The 19,227-nt window shown below is 41.9% G+C and overlaps 2 protein-coding genes across 6 annotated transcripts in view; one reads left to right on the top strand and one right to left on the bottom strand.

Annotated features, from left to right (window-relative positions):
* The window catches only part of SCAF4 (SR-related CTD associated factor 4), a 61,961-nt gene extending 55,214 nt beyond the window's left edge, over positions 1-6,747 (top strand). For all 5 annotated transcript variants that reach the window (XM_022568198.3, XM_089910329.1, XM_089910331.1 and 2 more), the window contains one exon: positions 3-6,747. In XM_022568198.3, the coding sequence (XP_022423906.1) occupies positions 3-907 (905 nt within the window). In that variant the 3' untranslated portion in view covers positions 908-6,747. The remainder of the gene's footprint in view (positions 1-2) is intronic.
* Positions 3,698-11,085, bottom strand: SOD1 (superoxide dismutase 1). The gene is made up of 5 exons (XM_022568431.3): positions 10,909-11,085; positions 7,681-7,774; positions 5,927-5,996; positions 4,991-5,108; positions 3,698-3,906 (listed from the first exon to the last, which is right to left on the bottom strand). The coding sequence occupies exons 1-5, from the start codon at positions 10,978-10,980 to the stop codon at positions 3,799-3,801; spliced, it is 462 nt and encodes a 153-aa protein (XP_022424139.1). The 5' UTR covers positions 10,981-11,085; the 3' UTR covers positions 3,698-3,798.
* Positions 11,086-19,227: the final 8,142 nt, after the last annotated feature.

Below are 19,227 nucleotides of genomic sequence, written 5' to 3' on the forward strand. Positions count from 1 at the left end.
AGGTACGCAAGGAGTAATTGGGCTCCAAGCCCCATCCACTGGTCTTCTTGGTGCCCGACCTGGCCTGATCCCACTCCAGCGCCCGCCAGGAATGCCTCCACCTCACCTGCCACGCTTTCCTTTGATGCCGCCTCGTCCCATGCCTCCGCATATGATGCATAGAGGTCCGCCACCAGGCCCCGGGGGCTTCGGGATGCCTCCGCCTCATGGAATGAAAGGTCCCTTTCCTCCCCACGGCCCCTTTGTCCGGCCCGGTGGAGTGCCAGGGCTCGGGGGCCCAGGGCCAGGCCCAGGGGGTCCCGAGGACAGAGACGGAAGGCAGCAGCAGCAGCAGCCGCCGCCGGCACCACAGGCGCAGCAACAGCCACCGACGCAGCCACCGCAGCCGCCGCCGGCGCAGCCACAGCCGTTTAGAAACGATAACAGGCAGCAGTTCACTTCAGGTAGAGACCAAGAAAGGTTTGGAAGAAGATCTTTTGGAAATAGGGTGGAAAATGACCGGGAACGGTATGGGAACCGTAATGATGATAGAGAGAATAGTAATCGTGAAAGGAGAGAGTGGGGAAGAAGGAGCCCTGACCGGGACAGGCACAGAGACTTGGAAGAGAGGAATAGACGCTCTAGTGGGCATCGAGACAGAGAGAGAGATTCTAGAGATAGAGAGTCTCGTAGAGAGAAGGAGGAAAACCGAGGCAAGGAGAAGCCTGAGGTGACAGACAGGGCAGGCGGTAACAAAACCGTTGAACCTCCCATTAGCCAAGTGGGAAATGTAGACACTGTTTCAGAACTTGATAAGGGGGAGTCTGAGTCTGCAGTTGTAAAACCTTCTGAAGAGTTACCTGCTGAGGCTACCTCATCCGTTGAACCTGAAAAGGATTCTGGCTCAGCAGCCGAGGCTCCTCGTTAGAGACTGGAATTTGTCCACATGTGACAGTGACACTTCCTGGAGTGTAGAGCTTGAAGTGTACAGATGCTGTATTATACTTGCTCCTGCTATATCACAGCCCCGCAGTAGTTGGTGGGGAATTGTAAGCAATTTGATTGCTTCCCTTCTATTTAAAAATAGCCACAAAATAACAAAAAATACTGAAAATATGAATAAATATTACCCTTTTTGCTGTAACTTTTTAAAAGTTTTGACTTTAAAAAGTTTACAAATCGTAATTAGAAGTGCTCTCTATTTTTTTTTTTTAATTTAAGACAAGGTAACGGTGAAAGCTCCTCAAAAACAATAGGGATGTTTTTAATAAACTCTATTTTCGTAACAAACTTTAATGTGTGCTATTCTTCCTACACTGCATTAAGGTAGAAAAGGATTGTTCACCATCAAAGTTTGAGCTGTTAATACTGTGTTGGAGTCTAAATTAGACTTGTATATTTGATGGAAATAGACATCTTTATGTAGTTAGTCTCAAACACTTCATTTGTAATATTTTTTATTTTTAGCATTTCAATCGTAAGGCAAAGGTTAGTGGTTTTAATGTTAACTGAAAAGCTTGTTTTGGAATTCAGTCAAGGTCGTCTTTTTTTGCCATTGACTTTGTGGTAAATGTTGCCCTAAATAATTGTAAAAAAATTTTTTCGCTGGGGGGAAAAACTGGACCCCAGCATCACCCGTTGTACTATAAATTATCTGATTGCCTGGGTATTACTTATTTAGAAAGAAGGTTGGGTGTTTTTCTTAACCATCCCATTAAATTTTTCAAAAGGGTGAAAGAAATCAAGGTTAGTATTTGCAACCTAAAAGCTTATGGTCTTATCTGTTTAAGGACTTAAATGCAACCTATTGTTTCTATACAAGCCTCGCCTGTTGCCTTTCTTTTACCATTTTTTAAAGTCCCCTGCTGGGCAGAGGTAAACTGAACTTTTTGCCACTTACAAAGTACTTTCTCTCTTTTCCTTAAAATTGTTGGGTTAACTAGGAAAAATAGTCGTAGGTTAGTTATCCAAGAGCTATTACATGAAGACATCCAAAGCCAAATCAAACCTATACCTGAAATAGTACAGAAAAGCAGTTACATAAAGCTGCTTACCTAGTGCCAAGGAAAAGACCCTTAACATAACCCTAGTACTTTCGGCCTTGAAGCTTTTTTCTTCTTAAATCACATTTTTAAACTGTCATTGTTTCAGTGTGCCTAAGATAACTTTTTTCTTTACCCCCATCCCCAGGCGCGAAGCTGCTTTATTACTTTGGTTTTGAGTTTTCTGCAGCAAGACCTTTGTTTTGATGGGGGGAAATGTATTTATCTAGGGCAGTGTTTTTGAGTCCCTGCCTTTGGAAAGTAAGAGAAAATCCGGTTTCATATATGCAGATTTTAGTTATAAAATTTATCCTGTTTTACGTTGGCCCACTGAGAAGTTTAAAAGTCCCAGCTGAAACTGCTTTTGGAAATAAAAATACACCTGATTGATTAGTGTTCAGATTTCAAGGACTCGCAGCCCTGTATTTCCAATTGAAAGTATTAAGGTCACCCTATTTGCACATGGCAAAACCCCGAAAGTACCAAGTGGTAGTAATTACACTTGAGGCTTTAAAGGACACAAGCAAGTCCTGTATTTGAGTCTTATCCCATTTATGTAACAAAACTGTACATTATGAAATCTGTTTGTTAGTGTTTGTTTTTAAATTCCCTACCTGATGGTAGCTGTAACCATTATTGTGAGCATACTGTTATCACCAATTTAAAACTCTGAAAACACACACACTACAAATTCTTACTCTCAATTAGCTTTTCCTCTCCTAAGTGACCTTCGCTTGATAAAGTCCATCATATAATTTATGACCAACCAAAACTGTTGCTTATCTGGCTTCCCTATCAGAAGTAATATTATTATAACCCACCGTCAAACCTGAGTTAGATTAACACTTAAAAGCATTCTCTTACAGGTACATATTTCCATTAAGAGAAACAGACTTGAATTCACTAACTGGGTGTGTCAGTTCTTGTATTTAAACAAACAGAACCCACAATCAAACATTTCTTTGCTTCCACCTTACAGTGGCATAATGTATTTCTTTAAGGAGCTTATCTGAAAGCAGATTGTGCCAACCTCTACTTTTATTATAAACTAAACGTTCACAGTTCTACAAAAATGCAGTATGTGCTATTTGACAGGTAGGTCAGTCTTCTCAGCTACCTGAAGCTCTAACTAACTTGCCATTCACAATTTCACTGAAAGTTATCAAAGGGCTCTCTTAAACTGCAACATCTACTTTTTAAAATAAAGGTACCACTTTAATTTCCCTAAAGCTAACAAAGGATAGCCTATTTGTCTGAGATTAAAGTTCAGCTTAGTCTTAGCTAAATGTACCAGTTGCTAACATTTTAAACATTCTGATCTTATTTAAAACAAACACTTTCAAAAAAGAGCTCTATGAAAGTTAATACCCGTCAACATATTACTAAATCTGTTCCGTTCAAGCTCTGTGTATGAGTATCAGAGCTAATTTAGAATTTCAATTTAGATACTTTAATAGGCTCAAAATACAGTAGTGCCACAGAGAATGTTTATTGCAGGCTTGAGAACTGAAGAAATTCAGACAAATAATATCCATATGTGACTAAGTTTGGCAAAATACAGAGACCACTGAAACAAGACACTGAGTATGAGTCTTACAAAATTATACAAATCTTCAAGTGATCATAAATCAGTTCTTATTACAGGTACTTAAAGCAATTAAAAGTCACACAAAATACACTTTTAAGGTTACGGTGTTTAATGTTTCTCTAGTTAAATTTCTACAACTAGCAAGATAACATGAGTTACTAGGACTCAAGACCACCTCCTAGGGAATGTTTATTGGGCGATCCCAATTACACCACAGGCCAAACGACTTCCAGCGTTTCCTGTCTTTGTACTTTCTTCATTTCCACCTCTGCCCAAGTCATCTGGTTTTTCATGGACCTTTAAAAAATTTTAAGAACGCATTAACTTAGGGCTATCAAGCAATGACCATATCTTCTCAACAATACCCAAAAGACTTAAGAACCATTTAATATTAGAAAATAACATGTTAAAATAATTTTACTAGGAGGAAAGTATACTAATATTTAATAGTAAAAAGTAGAAACTACTCCTCAAAGCTTTTTCTTGATAATGCAAAGAAATAGTTACCCTCAAACACTAGGTAAGCAGTGCTATCTCTAAATGAAACACAAAAAAAACCCATACAATAGGTTACACGGCTGCCACATGCTGAATCCAACATGAGAAATTCTAGTAGTCTCAAGTTACAGTAGTCATTCTTTTATTGTATAAATTGTTTTGGGGGGGAAAAAAGTAAACAACAAAAAAGAACATCAAAATCGTGCCTAATTACGGACCCATAAACAAGAGGTAATCCTAAAAATATCTTGACGTATTCGAGCAGTAGTGTTTTAAATTTTGCTCATCAAACACTGATATGTGATTTTTCTGCTTCACAACTACAGGTGAAGAAAATTCTAATAAAAGGGTCAACTGAAAGGAGGTGTCTACTGAATGTTAACTGTCCTCTGGGGCAGGCAAAAGGGAGCCTATCCTAGGTGGTGTTCTGTATGAACCAGATGCAGCTCTACGTAACTTGGGGCAACTGCTTCCCACATATTAAACAAGTGATGATAACCTGCAGACATGAATGAGTATTAATTAGTATTGAGGTCCATCCGATTTCAGACTTAAGATGCTCTGGTTAACTACAAGGGGGAAAGCCAGTAGTGGCAAGAAAGTCTGGCCAACTAGATGAAGACCACTCCTGTTTCTGTAACACAGATCTAATGTAATCTACTTTATTACCGCATCTTAGCAAAACAGTGTTCTTAACTGACCTAGATCATTAATTCTTCTTCACTGTAATCATGCAATAAAATAACTGCTTTTCCTAATCTGAACTAAAAGTACAATTTATATGGATCCTTAGAGACCAGGACTAATAATCATGACATCATGAAAACATGTGACCATGTGTTAGAAGTAATTTTATGCATATTCTTATTATATGAACACTTACCACCATTGTGCGGCCAATGATGGAATGGTCTCCACAGAGTGAGATTATAGAATCTTCAATATACACTTCGGCCACACCATTTTGGTCAGCCTTCACATTGCCCAGGTCTCCAACATGCCTAACATTGAAAAAGCGTTAGAGGGATTAGGACTGGTTTCTGTTTAACTTTACTTTATGAGCTAAATTAAAAATGGACTGAGTCAGATATGTAAAGGTGGGCTAAGAGGTGGATATAGTCTATATCAAATAGAACCCACTTTTCCAGACTGACAAAACCCTGAAAAACATGTAAGTTTAAAAACAAGTAACTAGATGTTCTAGACACACAGCTCTTCAAACACAGGCTTCAAGTCTATAAAGCAATGCTCTGGGAAGAGTGGTAGGATGGGGGGGTGCACCTCTAATTTCACAGGTAAAGGACCAAAGGGTAAACTCTTAAGTTACTGAGTTACGCCTGTTATTTCCTGGCATGGCAGAGCTATGCCCCTAGGCCTCTGATATAAAAATAAATTAATCCTTGTCCTTAAATTTAATATTTTCCTGAAAGGCTCTCAGAAAACAAACACAAATGGGAGTCTCACTGAATTTTCAATATCAAATTTTTATCTACAAACCTTCCAGTGTTTCACAATGGTTTATTTTGCTAGTGGTTGACAGTACTGTTATTCATGACATTTCCTGTATTAGATCCCTTTGACACTTGTATGAGCTCTATATTCAATAAATGCTACAAAACCAAATCGTTTTAAGTGTCCCTATTTAATTCCTTAGCCCAAGGAGTAAGCCATTCCAGCACTTGGGGGCAAGGGGTTACATGGGGGCAACAAACTCAAGAGCAGAGGTGCAATTATCTTAGCATGCAATCTGCAGGTCATATACCCATACTGCCCCCTCAAAGCCGTCGCTATTATTTCAAAAAGAGTTAAGGTCACTCACCTCTCTTCATCCTCTGGCCCACCGTGTTTTTTGGATAGAGGGTTAAAGTGAGGACCTGCACTGGTACAGCCTGTTTACGGAAAAAAAAAAAAAAAAGTGCTAAATTATGAATCAAAATTCCAAAGTAAGTTCTCAAAAGAAACTGGTCATTGCTAAAAACCTCAAATGGAGAAAGTACTGACCCACACTGTGACTTCTAGGCTAATAAAAACAGAAAGCAACACATTAAACAAAACGGGCAGGGAGTAAAGACATTCTAACTACTGTGTAACACCGGTGAAGTTAAATTAATACCCTTCTCTGGGCTCTGGTTTCTTCACTGCCCTGTAAAATGAGAAGGCCAAGACTTGATCTTCAGTGGTTCTTCTGTTAAAATCCCATGATTATGATCCTACTTCATCAGACAACAGCACACCTCAACTACAAAAAACTTATCTCCCCAGCAACATACTACCAGGCAGCTCTCCTGTTTATGGCCTTTACTTTGTGCGTGCAGAATATAAAACGGCACCTTAATCCAAGGGCTGCTGCCCGGCACAACTCTGGGGCATTCAGACTGTATTCTGTAAAAATGGCACTCCAGTGCACCAGGGAACAGCATTCACATAGAACACAACCACAACAATGCAGGAGGCTCTTTCATGACATGGTTCTTCATTCAACAGCTGACAGAAAGTTTCCCCTGTTTACAGCTTTTATCCATCCTCTACCCAGGAAGAAGACATGCAGGTTACAGAAAGTAGCACAGTAAGTCAAAGCCACAGAGCAATCACCTCCCAAAGCAGAAGCAGTAAAACCAAAAAAAAAAAAAAAAAAAAAAACGACTTGAGGAATTGTTTTTTAATTAATTATTTTGGCTGCACCGGGTCTTCCTTGCGGCATGCAGACTCTTAGTTGCAGCATGCATGCGGGATCTAGTTCCCCAACCAGGGATCCAACCCGGGCCCCCTGCATTGGGAGCGTGGAGTCTTACCCACTGGACCACCAGGGAAGTCCCAGGACTTTTTATAATTGTTGAAATGGATCAAATCTGATCATTAAATCACTATTTACAGAAACCAAATTATGGAACATTAAAAACAAGTTCTAAGACAGAGGGGATATATGTATACATATAGCTGATTCACTTCACTGTACAGCAGAAACCAACACAACACTGTAAAGCAATTATACTCCAATACACACACACGTTCCAGCACAATGAATTAAGTTCTCACCATAAAAAGTCTAAACACTAAGTTTACTCAAATATGGCAATTTAAACCATAAGCTTTTGTTGACTTGCTTCTAAACCCAACTTGAGAAAATGGAAGCACAATCCAAAGTGTGAAGAGTTTACACCCCCTCATCAGTTTGTACCTTGCGCCCCCCCCCCCCCAGCTAAGGCCCTTAGGCTAGAGGCGCAGAGCAGGGTTATGCAGATAAATGCACCCTGCTTGCCACACCTGCCCTCAAGCCCCAGCTCACCAACACCTGGGAGTAAAGGGGAAGGTCAGAAAGAAGCTGCGTTTTTACTTAAAACACACCTGAGACTCTTACATAATCAACCCATAATCATGATACAAAACATCAACTCCTTCTCCTTCCATTCCACACGAAGAGTCAAAAGCCATTTTTATCCCTGAGATCGACTTTAGTAGTCATATTAACTTTTAAAAAAACTGTCACAAGTTTTTAATGTTTGGGGGTAACTCTACTCGGTGTATCTTACTAGGTGAAATAACTGTCAGTCACTAAACCAGCAGAGCACCCACCTTGTGTATTATCTCCAAATTGATGGACATGGAATCCATGATCGCCTTCAGTCAATCCTGTAATGGATCCCGATACCACGACCGTCCCATCTTCCTTTATTCAAAGAAAAGTGCAAGAAGTTTGAGACAGCAAATGCTTCTGAACAAAGAAAACAGTTGAATTATCTTTACCACTCACAGGAAAGTGAAAAGAACATGGACTCAGGAGTCGAAAAATCTGTGTCCAAATCCCAGGTCCGCCACTTTCTAGCAGTGAACCTCCAGCAAGCTGCTAAGCTACTCTATTCATACGTAATGTGAGTAAGTTCTTGTTTATTATGTAAATACTTCGAATAGGTCGTACTTGCGCATAGTGAGTGTATGTGTACAAATCAAACTTTTGAACCCAAATGTTAGCACATCATACACTTTTTAGCACCCTACTTTCTTCACGCACTCTTCTATGTTAGCAATCATACAAATCTGCCTTAAAAAGAAAAACAATATCCAACTTGCTACCCTAGGATCCCTGTTCTCCACTCTCCACCAGAGGGGTGTTTACCCGTTTCCAGCGTGGATATCTTTGATTTACAGCCAGAAAATATCCTACCTCACTGCCCCTGGGGGACTGATCCTAGTCCAAACAGAAGTACTGCTTTCTCAAGTCTTTTTAGGCATTGAAACCTAGATAACCTTTCCACTACGGAGACCAAAAAGAAAGGACAATGAAACACTAAAACAGGTGAAAAAAAACACACTGCAATTCAGGCAACGTTGATGGATAATGGTACCGCATGCTACATATAGAAATCAAAGAAGTTACTTCTACAGCTACAAAGAGATCTTAGGAAGTACGATAAAATAGACACAGCATCCACACCATATAGTAACACACGACGGTGTCTTTGTTTTTTAAAAAGCCAGGGCCAACAGTTACAAGAGGTGTTAGCCTTGAAGATCGTACTTTCACTGGCTAGATACCACTGCTCAACGGAAGTGGCCTGGCAACTGCTGCCTCTTGTGTTTCTTTTTGAGAATAGATACACTATGATTCTTCTACGTACAACCTTTAATTTTGGAGAACCCCAAATGTGAACGTTATTCCCCCAAACACGCCATGTTATCAAGAGCACAGACAGACAAACATGGCAGGTTCTTCCAAGCCTCCACTTAATTGGTAATGCATAGAGCACAAGAAGTTCAACAGTAAGCTGCCTGGGTACAACCCCGCAGGGACCAGGCTATTGCCTCAAATGAGTAAAACAGGTCAGGGAAGCAGGAGGAATGTAAACCGGTCCAGCACAGCGCTGCCCTGGGCTAATGAAGGCTCAGTATGGGCAGATCTCCAGATTTTTCAAGAGAAGCTAAGAATTTGGACTTAATAGGTGAAATTTTTCGATTTTTGAAAACTGGAAACTAATCCAAACTTTTAAACACTCAATAGGCCAAGAAATACAGTTTATTGTCAATTTAATACATCTGCATATCCAAGAGTCTTTATCAGGTACAAAGAGCACCAGCAAAATGACGCTGGAACTTAAAAGAGGGGCCATAGAAGCTGCTCAGGGAAGGTGGAAAAACCAGTTTAACTTCTGAATGCAACACCACGAGCCGTTTTCTCAATGGCCACAGGGAAAGAATTCCTCAGAGGCTTCTTAGGTTCTCTAGTGGAGAGAAGACGGACAAAACAAAGTCTTGCAAATGAAAACAGCAAAATTCAGTCAAATGTCAAAGAGCCTTTTCTAGAAAATTTGGAAACCACCTAAAGGAAAAAATTAAGCTCAAATATAAGCTCTCTCTCGTTTAAATCTCACAGATGGGGGACACTTACCTAGATTACTTTGCATGTCCTCTCACATTTCCATAAACCACTTTAACGACTAAATCTCATTCATATTCCCTCATGATTAACAAGCCAACATAAACAATTTTCCACCCACTGGTAACCTCACTAAGATTTGGGGGGACAGGCTTATTACAAGCACCTTCCTCACAACACCTGTGTTTTGCAGTATCATCAATGAGTATGTCTGTACACTTTATTTTACAAGATTTGTTCAGGGGTTTATCCGCCTCCATCTCAGCTAACAGGCCCACGGGTAGAGAAATTTCAAAGTCACTTTACAGGGAATTTGTTTAAACGAATGCTCCAAGCACAGAAGTGACAATTCCATGCAATGGAAATACTCTAGGCGTCCTAACGTTGGACTTCCAAACCTCATCCACTACCCTCTACCAACAAGAATTCTCAATCCTCCGTGCACTGTTAAGAACCACTTTGGAAGCTTTAAAAAGAGCAACACTCAGACTGCATCCCATCAGGTTTTCATGTAATTGATCCGGAGTTGAGCCCTGGTATCTGTATTTTAAAAGTTCCCCAAATGAGTCTGCTGTGCACCCAGAGTTAAAAATCGCTCCTCTGGAAAACCCCCAACCATGGAGGCTGTTAGATCTCTGGCTTTTGGAGCTCTGACCAGGGCCGTCCTCTTTGCCCTTAGAGGATGACCCTGGCCTAGAGCAGGGGTCAGCAAACTTCTCTGTAAAGGATCACTGTCACCTACTCTTGTTTTCACGACCCTTTAAACACAAACATATAAAAGCATAAATATATAAAAGCCACTCAGCTCGAGAGCTGTACAAACACCGCCTCGGGACAGATTAGGCCCGCGGGCCGCAGTCTGCAGACACCCTGAACTAGAGAGTTCAAGGTGGAAAGTCCCAAACGGATACGGCTGCTACGAGACCCAGACGGCCCAGCCGCATCCGCCACCCCCGGGTCTCAAGAAACGGCCAGGCCTCGGACTGCGCAACTCAGCATCCGCGGTATCTCAGGACCCAGAATCTGAGCCCGCAAGAAGGGCCACAGCGTCCTCAAGCACCTCAGGTCTCCGCCCGGGCCTACGGACGCCGAGGAGGCGCCAGGGCAACCGGCTTTCCTCCCACGCTTTCTCTCCTTCCGAAACTCGCGGTGGTCGGCACCCACCGGGCCGGCCGGGTGTTCCCTCCCTACACTCCCGCCCAGGCCTCGCCACGCACAGCCGCTGCCAGGCTCGCCCGGTGACTCAGCACTCCGCGGCCGCGCGCGGTGTCGGCTCTGAGGGCGCCGCACGGCCGAGGACCCGGGGGGCGCCGACCCGCCGACCCACGCGCCGGGGGCGTGGCGAGGTCGGCCCGAGGCCCCGCCGGCCGCTCCGGGGCACAGGTGTGCGGGCACGGCCTCGCCGCCGGTCTCCCCCCGCCGGTTCTTGCCTTTTGTTCGAAGTGGATGGTACCCTGCACCGGGCCGTCGCCCTTCAGCACGCACACGGCCTTCGTCGCCATGACTCACGGGGATGCGCTCCGGTCCACTGCGAAGACCACAGGAAAAGCGGAAAACACTGCCAAAGATGCCGACGCAAACCGAGTACGCAGCACCGCGCCGAGCCGCGGCACCTTTATATGCCGGGCTGCCGCACCCCGCCCACCCTGGCCCGGAACCAATCGCCGCCCGCGTCCTCAGCCCGCTCCCCACGGGACGCGAGTGGCCGGGAATCACCGGGGGCGGGGCCAAAGGGCCGCTTGGGGCGCCTTGCCTTTCGTGCTGCCGGCTCCCCCCGCCCGGCGCCCGTAAAATGCCCAGAAACCTGGAACGGCGAAAAACAACAGCCCTTCTCCTCCAAAGTGTGTAGTCCGTGGATTGCAGCACACAAAATAAGGAAAATGAGGTATACGCGGCACGCCTTGAATATCTGAAGTCCCTTTGTCTGGAAATGTAGTTAGTTATAACTGACTTTGGTCATAATATTGTCGCATTTGTTTTTTTAGAAGTTGGGACTGTCAAGCTGGGTGCTTTTGATAGCTTTTACTTTTTAATTGTCTTGTGTTTTGGGTTTCGGAGGGTATGTAAAGTCGACGCATCTCAGTCCCTGGTCTCACCTTTTCTTCCCCGCAATTTTCGTAGTCCTAAACGTTACTTGGTTATCAGAATTGTGTATTCTTTTCGGATATTTCCTGTTTGGCAAGGCCGCAAACGTGAAAATACCAAAGAATGTCAACTGATTGATTTCTCCATACCTCTGCGTTTTGTCTGACTCTGCTGCCCCAAATGTCAAGGAAAAGGGTAGAAGGGGTGAATAATTTATGATACCTCCGTACCTCAGAGTATTTCTTATCCTTCAAGGACAAGACTTCAAAAACATGAAATGAGCAAACAGTACAAACTACTTCTGTGGGTTTTTATTTAAAAGTATAAACATATTTACTTGTGCGCTCAGAAATCTAGAAAGATGTACAAGAGACTATGGGTGGATACCTTTGGGGAGTGCGAATTAAACTTTTACTAATGTTCTCTCAAAAAAATTTTTTACGATAGATGTGCATTTGTCTGCCACAGTTTGGCTTAGAATGAGAATTCCCCTCCCCCCGCCAACACACACACATACTTTTGTTGGCAGAACAGTTTGATAAACCAGGGGGCTGGGGAGGGGGGCATCAAGAGAAGGATTTTTATCTTCCCTCCCTTCGGGGCTGCCTGAATAACAAAGATGAGTGAACTGTTTTCAGAGGTGAGGTTAATTTAACCTGGAAGCATGCCTTAGACTTACCCAGAAAACTCATTAAACTGCAGGTTGCTATGTTTCTGACTCAGCGAGTCTGGGGTGGGAACCTGGAATTTACATTCCTACCTTGTGCCCAGGTAGCGCTGATGCTGGCACTTTGAGAAACTCTGACTTGCAGGTGTTTTTCATGCCCAGTGAAGTATGCAAGTTGAGGGCAAGAGCTGGACCTACTTGACTCAAAAGAGGAGATAGAGAAAGCATCCCGAAAAGAAACTTGGAGTCAAGGGGACCCAATAAGGGACACACCTAAGGGAGAAGAGCTCTGGCTACTGGGGATTTCTGTTTTTGTTTTGTGGGATTGAAATCCTTCCCATCTCCCCATGAACTCCAATGCAATCTGCATTTCCGTCTAATGCTCTGTAGGGAGGATTTAGTTGTAAGGATGATGAAACACTGACACGTAGTTCAAGGCCAGAGTGAAACAAGGCAGAAGCTGATTCAGCCACATCTTGGCTGTCCATTACTTATTTATTGAATTACACCCTTGGACTCAAAGGCATCTTCTGTCAGAGATACACAATCCACATTTTTTTATCATCCTCTTGAAAGTATACATATTTGTAATTTTGCTTGTTGTACTTACTAGCATTTCCCAGATAGCTGACTTGTGCTAGGCAATTGCATAAATGTGCAAATTCCAGCCACAGGGTCTTTGCCCAAGGCCAGAGTTTCTCTTCGGCTTCAAAATTCCAGGAAGTTGGAATCAGATTTCAGTTCGTTGGCCAACAAAGCAGCCCATGTACAGAGTGGCCCTGGGATCCTGAGTCCCTCCTCTTTTGAGATACGTAGACAAAGCCTGGGTCAGTGCCAGGGCTTGTGTCATGCAGGATTAGAGGACCCCTGGGGTTTATTCCTATGACCACCCTCACACCTGGGCAAGGGGGTCCCACCCTTTAGAGGACCCTGTTCTGTTCCTCTCAGGCCATATTTCCCCTGGGGGGTGTTTTGCCAAGGAAATGCTTCCACCCAGAATTTTACCCCTCCTTCTAGAACAAGGTTAAGGAATATAAATATGTGATCTTGAACAGTATTTGTTTGCTTCTAAGGCAGCCTGTGCGGATGACTAAGTAGTTTACCGTGTGTCATTCTGGCATTCCTGGGGATGAAAATCGGTGTTTGGGGACCTCTGTGGTTAAGAGGTAAGCAAGAAGGTAGACCAGGAATTCGGTCTGGCGTTTCCATCCTTTTCTCTTCCTCTCCTTCCTTTCTTAGGACTCGCTCTTCCCCTTTCTCCTTTATCTCATCTCTCTCTTTCCCCAAATCATTTTTTTCTTCTGTAATCCCAAGGTGATTCCCCCCTTTACACCTTCCTCATGCTCAGGAAATAAGTAGTTTTTTAATTTCCTTCACATCACACATCACAAAGGGATTGTCACCAAGACCTTTGTTGATGAAAAATATGTTTTTATATGAATTGTAGGAAAATGTCAGAACTAGGGAAAATACAAAAGAAGCAAAGTACAAAGAGAGAAGCTTTTTAAAATAGTTATTTATTTATTATTTGTATTTTTGGCTGCGTTGGGTCTTCGTTGCTGCGCGCCGGGCTTTCTCTAGTTGCAGTGAGCGAGGGCTACTCTTCTTTGCGGTGCGCGGGCTTCTCATTGTGGTGGCTTCTCTTGTTGTGGAGCACAGACTCTAGGCGCACGGGCTTCAGTAGCAGCATGCGGGCTCAGTAGTTGTGGCGCACGGGCTCTAGAGCGCAAGCTCAGTAGTTGTGGCGCACAGGCTTAGGTGCTCCGCAGCATGTGGGATCTTCCCAGACCAGGGATCGAACCCATGTCCCCTGCATTGGCAGGCGGATTCTTAACCACTGCGCCACCAGGGAAGTCCCAAGAGAGGCTTTTTTAAATGCTAAGAAATAAATGCACTAATAACTAGGAAGCAGGGACTTCCCTGGTGGTCCAGTGGTTAAGATTCCACGCTTCCAATGCAGGGGGTGCAGGTTCAATCCCTGATAAGGGAACTAAGATCCCACATGCTGCATGGTGCAGCCAAAAAATAAAAACAAAATAACTAGGAAGCAAATTAAAAACAGTTAAAGGCAGTATTAGCTAGTCCTACCTGCATATATTTAATGTTAGTAAATTCCAAAAACTGGAAGCTATTACCAGTAAACACTGTGAGAAGATTATATCCCAGAATCACGAAGTATCTGAGGCATTTTTTGTTTTGTTTTTTGCGGTACGCGGGCCTCTCACTGCTGTGGCCTCTCCCGTTGCGGAGCACAGGCTCCAGACGCGCAGGCTCAGCGGCCATGGCTCACGGGCCCAGCCGCTCTCCAGCATGTGGGATCTTCCCGGACCGGGGCATGAACCCGTGTCCCCTGCATCGGCAGGCGGACTCTCAACCACTGCACCACCAGGGAAGCCCTCTGAGGCATTTTTGAAAGTTGGAGAGGGAAAATTCTAAAAATTAATTTATATTGTTAGTAAACAGGAGTGAACAGCCTGGGATTAGAAATTTGCAAACTATAATTGAGAGTTAGCTGTATATTTAATAATCTTGGCTATAACCTGTCATACGGTCTCTGTTTAGCAGTTGCAGCCTGGGCTCAGGCCCACTGTGGCCCACTGTATCATCTTGGGTAATTCTCTCTAGAACTCAACTGTAAATCAGAGGCACCTGGGTTGGGTACAGTGCTTGTCCACAGTGGCTGCACCTCAGAACCACCTGGGAGATTTTTGAAAACAGTGTGCTTGGGCCCAATTATATTCACATCTTCAAATTGCATATATTTAAACAGTAAATGCACATTACATTGCTGTAAGATACGTAAGATACCAACAATGGTTTTCACTGGAAATAGGCTGCTTACCTTGGCACTTTCCATCCCATGAAGAAAATAAACTTATATTTGATTAAACAAGCATAACCAGGTTTCTGTTACATGAGGTCGAAACAATTTCTAACTGACGAGATAAGAAGCCACAAAAGGAGTTTTAGCAGGAAGCAGCTTGATTGTGTTCATGGGTAAGGTCAGGGTGCATCTGGGTGCCTGAGGAACCTCTAAGTGCTGAGCTGGATGTGTCCTTTTGGACACAGATGTGAACCTCAGGGTCACCCCTAAGTGTAGGCTCTATATCAAACTCAACACACATGCTATTCAGATTTGTAAGGAAAATGTAGTTACTCGTTCGCTTTAGGGGATGTAATTGTCTTCACGATTCTCTACCACTCTGGGTAGGAAACTGGTGAGACTTAAACATCAATGACATTTTCTCAGGTTCGTCTGGTTTAAACAGTCTCTTTAGAGCAGTGATCCTCAAACGTTAATATACCTTAGAATCAGCTGGAAGGCTTGTTAAAACTCAGATTGCTGGTGCCCAAGCCCAGAAGTTTTCTCTTTAAAAAAAAAAAGCACTTTATTAATATATAGTTTATATGCTATAAAAAGTTCACCCATTGTAAGTATATTTTGAGTACATTTAAGCGATATTTTTAGTACATTTATGTAATTGGCAACCATTACCAAAATGCAGTTTTAGAACATTTCCACCAGCATGGGAGATTTCGTCATCTGGTTTTTGCTTAAGCCATTCTCCCACTCCGAGCCCTAGTCAACCACTGATCTGCGTTTTTCTCTGTAAATTTGCTTTATCTGGACATTTCTTATAAATGGAATCATACAGTATGTAGTGTATGATCTTGCACCTGGCTTCTTAGCGTAATGTTTTAGAGCTTAATCTATATTGTAGCATATTTTGGTAGTTTGCTCCTTATGTCTAAAAGAGTACTCCATTGCCGAATATACCATAAATTGTGCCCCCTCCAAAATTCATATGTTGAAGTCCTAACCACCTCGAAATGTGACCTTGTTTGGAAATAGGATTTTGGAAATGAAATTAGTTAATATGAAATCATACTGGAGTAGGGGAGACCCCTTATGCAATATGATTAGTATCCTTATAAAAAGGAAATTTGGACACAGATAGGCAGACAAGGAGAACACCATGTGAAGATGAAGGCAGAGATCAGGGTGATGCTTCTAGAAGCCAAGGAAAGCCAAACATTGCCAGCAAACCCCAAGAAGCTGGGGGAGAGGCATGGGACAAATTCTCTCTCACAGCCTCAGAAGGAACCAACCTTGCTGACACCTTGATCTCAGACTTCTAGTCTCCAGAACTGAGACAATTCAATTTCTTTTATGTAAGCCACTTTGTTACAGAAGCTGTAGCAGACTAATGCAAGATGATTTCCAGGTTTTGACTATTATGAATAATGCTGCCAAGAATATTGGTATACACATCTGTGTGGACATACAGTTTCATTTCTCTTTAGTTTGCTTTTTAACTTTTGTTCAATTTTTTTAAAACCTGCCAAACAATATTTCAGTGGTTACATTATTTTATATTCCCATCAGCAAGACAAAGGTTCCACTTTCTCCACATCCTTGCCAACACTTGCTATTGTTTATCTTTTTTTATTATATCCATTCCAGTGAGTATGTAGTGGTATTTTATTGTACTTTTATTTTGCATTTCCCTAACGACTAATGATGTTGAGCATCTTTTCATGTGCTTATTAGCTATTTATATATCTTCTTTGATGAAATGTCTATGCCAGTCTATTCCCATTTTTGGCCTTATAGCACTGGCTGGAACCTCCAGTGCAATGTTGACCAGAAGTGGTGAGAGTTGAGATATTTGGGTTGTTCTCAATAGTTAGGGGAAGCATTCAGTCTCCTACCATTAAGTGTGATATTTGCTGTAGGTTTTTCATAGATGCCCTTTATCCAGGTTGAGGAAATTCCCATCTATTCCTAGTTTGTTTATATGAAGGATGTTAGCTTTTGTCAAATGATGTTTCTGCATCTATTAAGATGATCATGTGGTTTTTGTCCTTTGTTCTATTTATCTAGTGTACTACATTGATAGAGTTTCAGGTGTTTAACCAACCGTGCATTCCTGTAATAAATCCCATTTGAATGGAGTATATAATCCTTTGTATGTGTTGTGAATTTGATTTGTTAATATCTGTAATGTTATTTTCTTGTGATGTCTTTATTTGATATCAGGATAATACTGGTGTCATTGAATGAGTTGAGAAGCCATCCATACTCAGGCTTTTCTTTGTGGGAAGATTGTTCATCACTAATTCAGTTTCTTATTAGAATTCATTTTAGATTTTCGATTTCTTCTTGATTCAGTTTTGGTAATGTATGTCTTCTAAAGAATTTGTCCACTTCATCTAAATTGTGTAATTTGTTGATATGGAGTTGGTCATAATATTTTCTTATAAATTTTAAATTTCTATAGGGTTGGTAGTATTGTCCCTGCCGTCATTACTGACTTTGGCTATTTCTTTGTTGCTCTTATTTTCTTGCTCAATCTTAACTAAACAGTTGTCAGTTCTGTTAACGTTTTTCAAAGAACCAACTTTTGTTTCTGTTTTTGTATTTTGGCCACACCGTACGGCTTGTGGGATCTTAGTTCCCCAACCAGGGATCAAACTCTGGTGGAGTCCTAACCACTGGACCTCCAGGGAATTCCCCTCAAAGAACCAACTTTTGGTTTCATTGATTTTCTTTATTGTTCTTCTGTTTTCTATTTCACTGATTTCCAACCTAATCTTTATTATGTCTTTCCTTCTGCTTGCCTTGGGTTTATTTTGCTTTTCTTTTGTCTAGTTTCTTAAGGTGGAAGCATTGTTTATTGATTTGAAATCTTTCTTCTTTTCTAGTGTGGGTATTCAAACCTATAAATTTCCCTCTAAGCATTGCATTAGCTACACCCATAACATGATACGTCACATTTTCATTTTAATATAATTTGAAATATTCTCTAATTGCTCTCATGATTTCTTTTTTCACTCATGCATTAAAGTATAGTGCTTAACTTCCAAATATCAGGATTCCCCAAATTTCCTTCCGTTGTGTTTTTTGTTGTTGTTGTTGTTGTTTTGGGTTTTCTTGGCCATGCCACACGGCATGTGGGATCTTAGTTCCCTGACCAGGGATCTAACCCACACCCCCTGCAGTGCAAGCACTGGAAGGGCAGAGTCTTAACCACTGGACCTCCCGGGAAGTCCCATGTTGTTGATTTCTAATTTAATTCCACGGTGAGTTAAAAGAATAGACTCTGTATGATTTCACTCCTTTTAAATATAGTGAGATTTGTTTTATGGCCTAGCACTTGATCTATTCTGGAAAATGTTCCACCTGCTCTTGAAATGAATGTGATTATGCAGTTGTTTGGTGAAATATTCTACATATATCATTAGGTTGCGTAGGTTGGTAGTGTTTTTTAAGTCCTCCGTACCTTTGCTGATTTTCTGTCTGCTTTTTCTATAACTAATTGAGTGGGATATTGAAATCTCCAACTACTATTATTGTGTTGTCTACATTTCGTTTTTTTAATGACTGAAGTATAGTTGACTTACAATGTTGTGTTTCTGGTGTACAGCAAAGTGATCCAGATTCTTTTCCATTATAGTTTATTACAAGATATTAAATACAGTTCTCCGTGCTGTACAGTAGGACCTCGTTGTTTACCTGTTTTATATATAGTAGTTTGTATGTGCTAATTCCAAAGTCATAACTTATCCCTGCCCCCCGCAACCCTGGCCCTTTCCCCTGTGGCAAAACCATAAGTTTGTTTTCTATGACTGTGAATCTGTTTCTGTTTTATAAATAAGTTCATTTGTATCATTTTTTAGATTCCACGTATAAGTGATTCATATGATATTTGTCTTTCTCTGTCTGACTTCACTTAGTATGATAATATCTAGGTCCATCCATGTTGCTGCAAGTGGCATTATTTCAATTTATTATGGCTGAGCAGTATTCCATTATGTATATATACATACCACATCTTCTTTACCATTCATCTGTCAGTGGGCATTTAGGTTGCTTCCATGTCTTGGCTATTGTAAATAGTACTGCTTTGTACATTGGGGTGCATGTATCTTTTTTGAATTAGAGTTTTCTCTGGATATATGCCCAGGAGTGGGATTGCTGGACCATATGGTAACT

Source organism: Delphinapterus leucas, chromosome 4 (assembly GCF_059928025.1).
Source record: "Delphinapterus leucas isolate spDelLeu-1000000601 "Yukka" chromosome 4, BTC_Dleu_Yukka2, whole genome shotgun sequence".
In the NCBI taxonomy this organism is placed as follows: domain Eukaryota; kingdom Metazoa; phylum Chordata; class Mammalia; order Artiodactyla; family Monodontidae; genus Delphinapterus; species Delphinapterus leucas.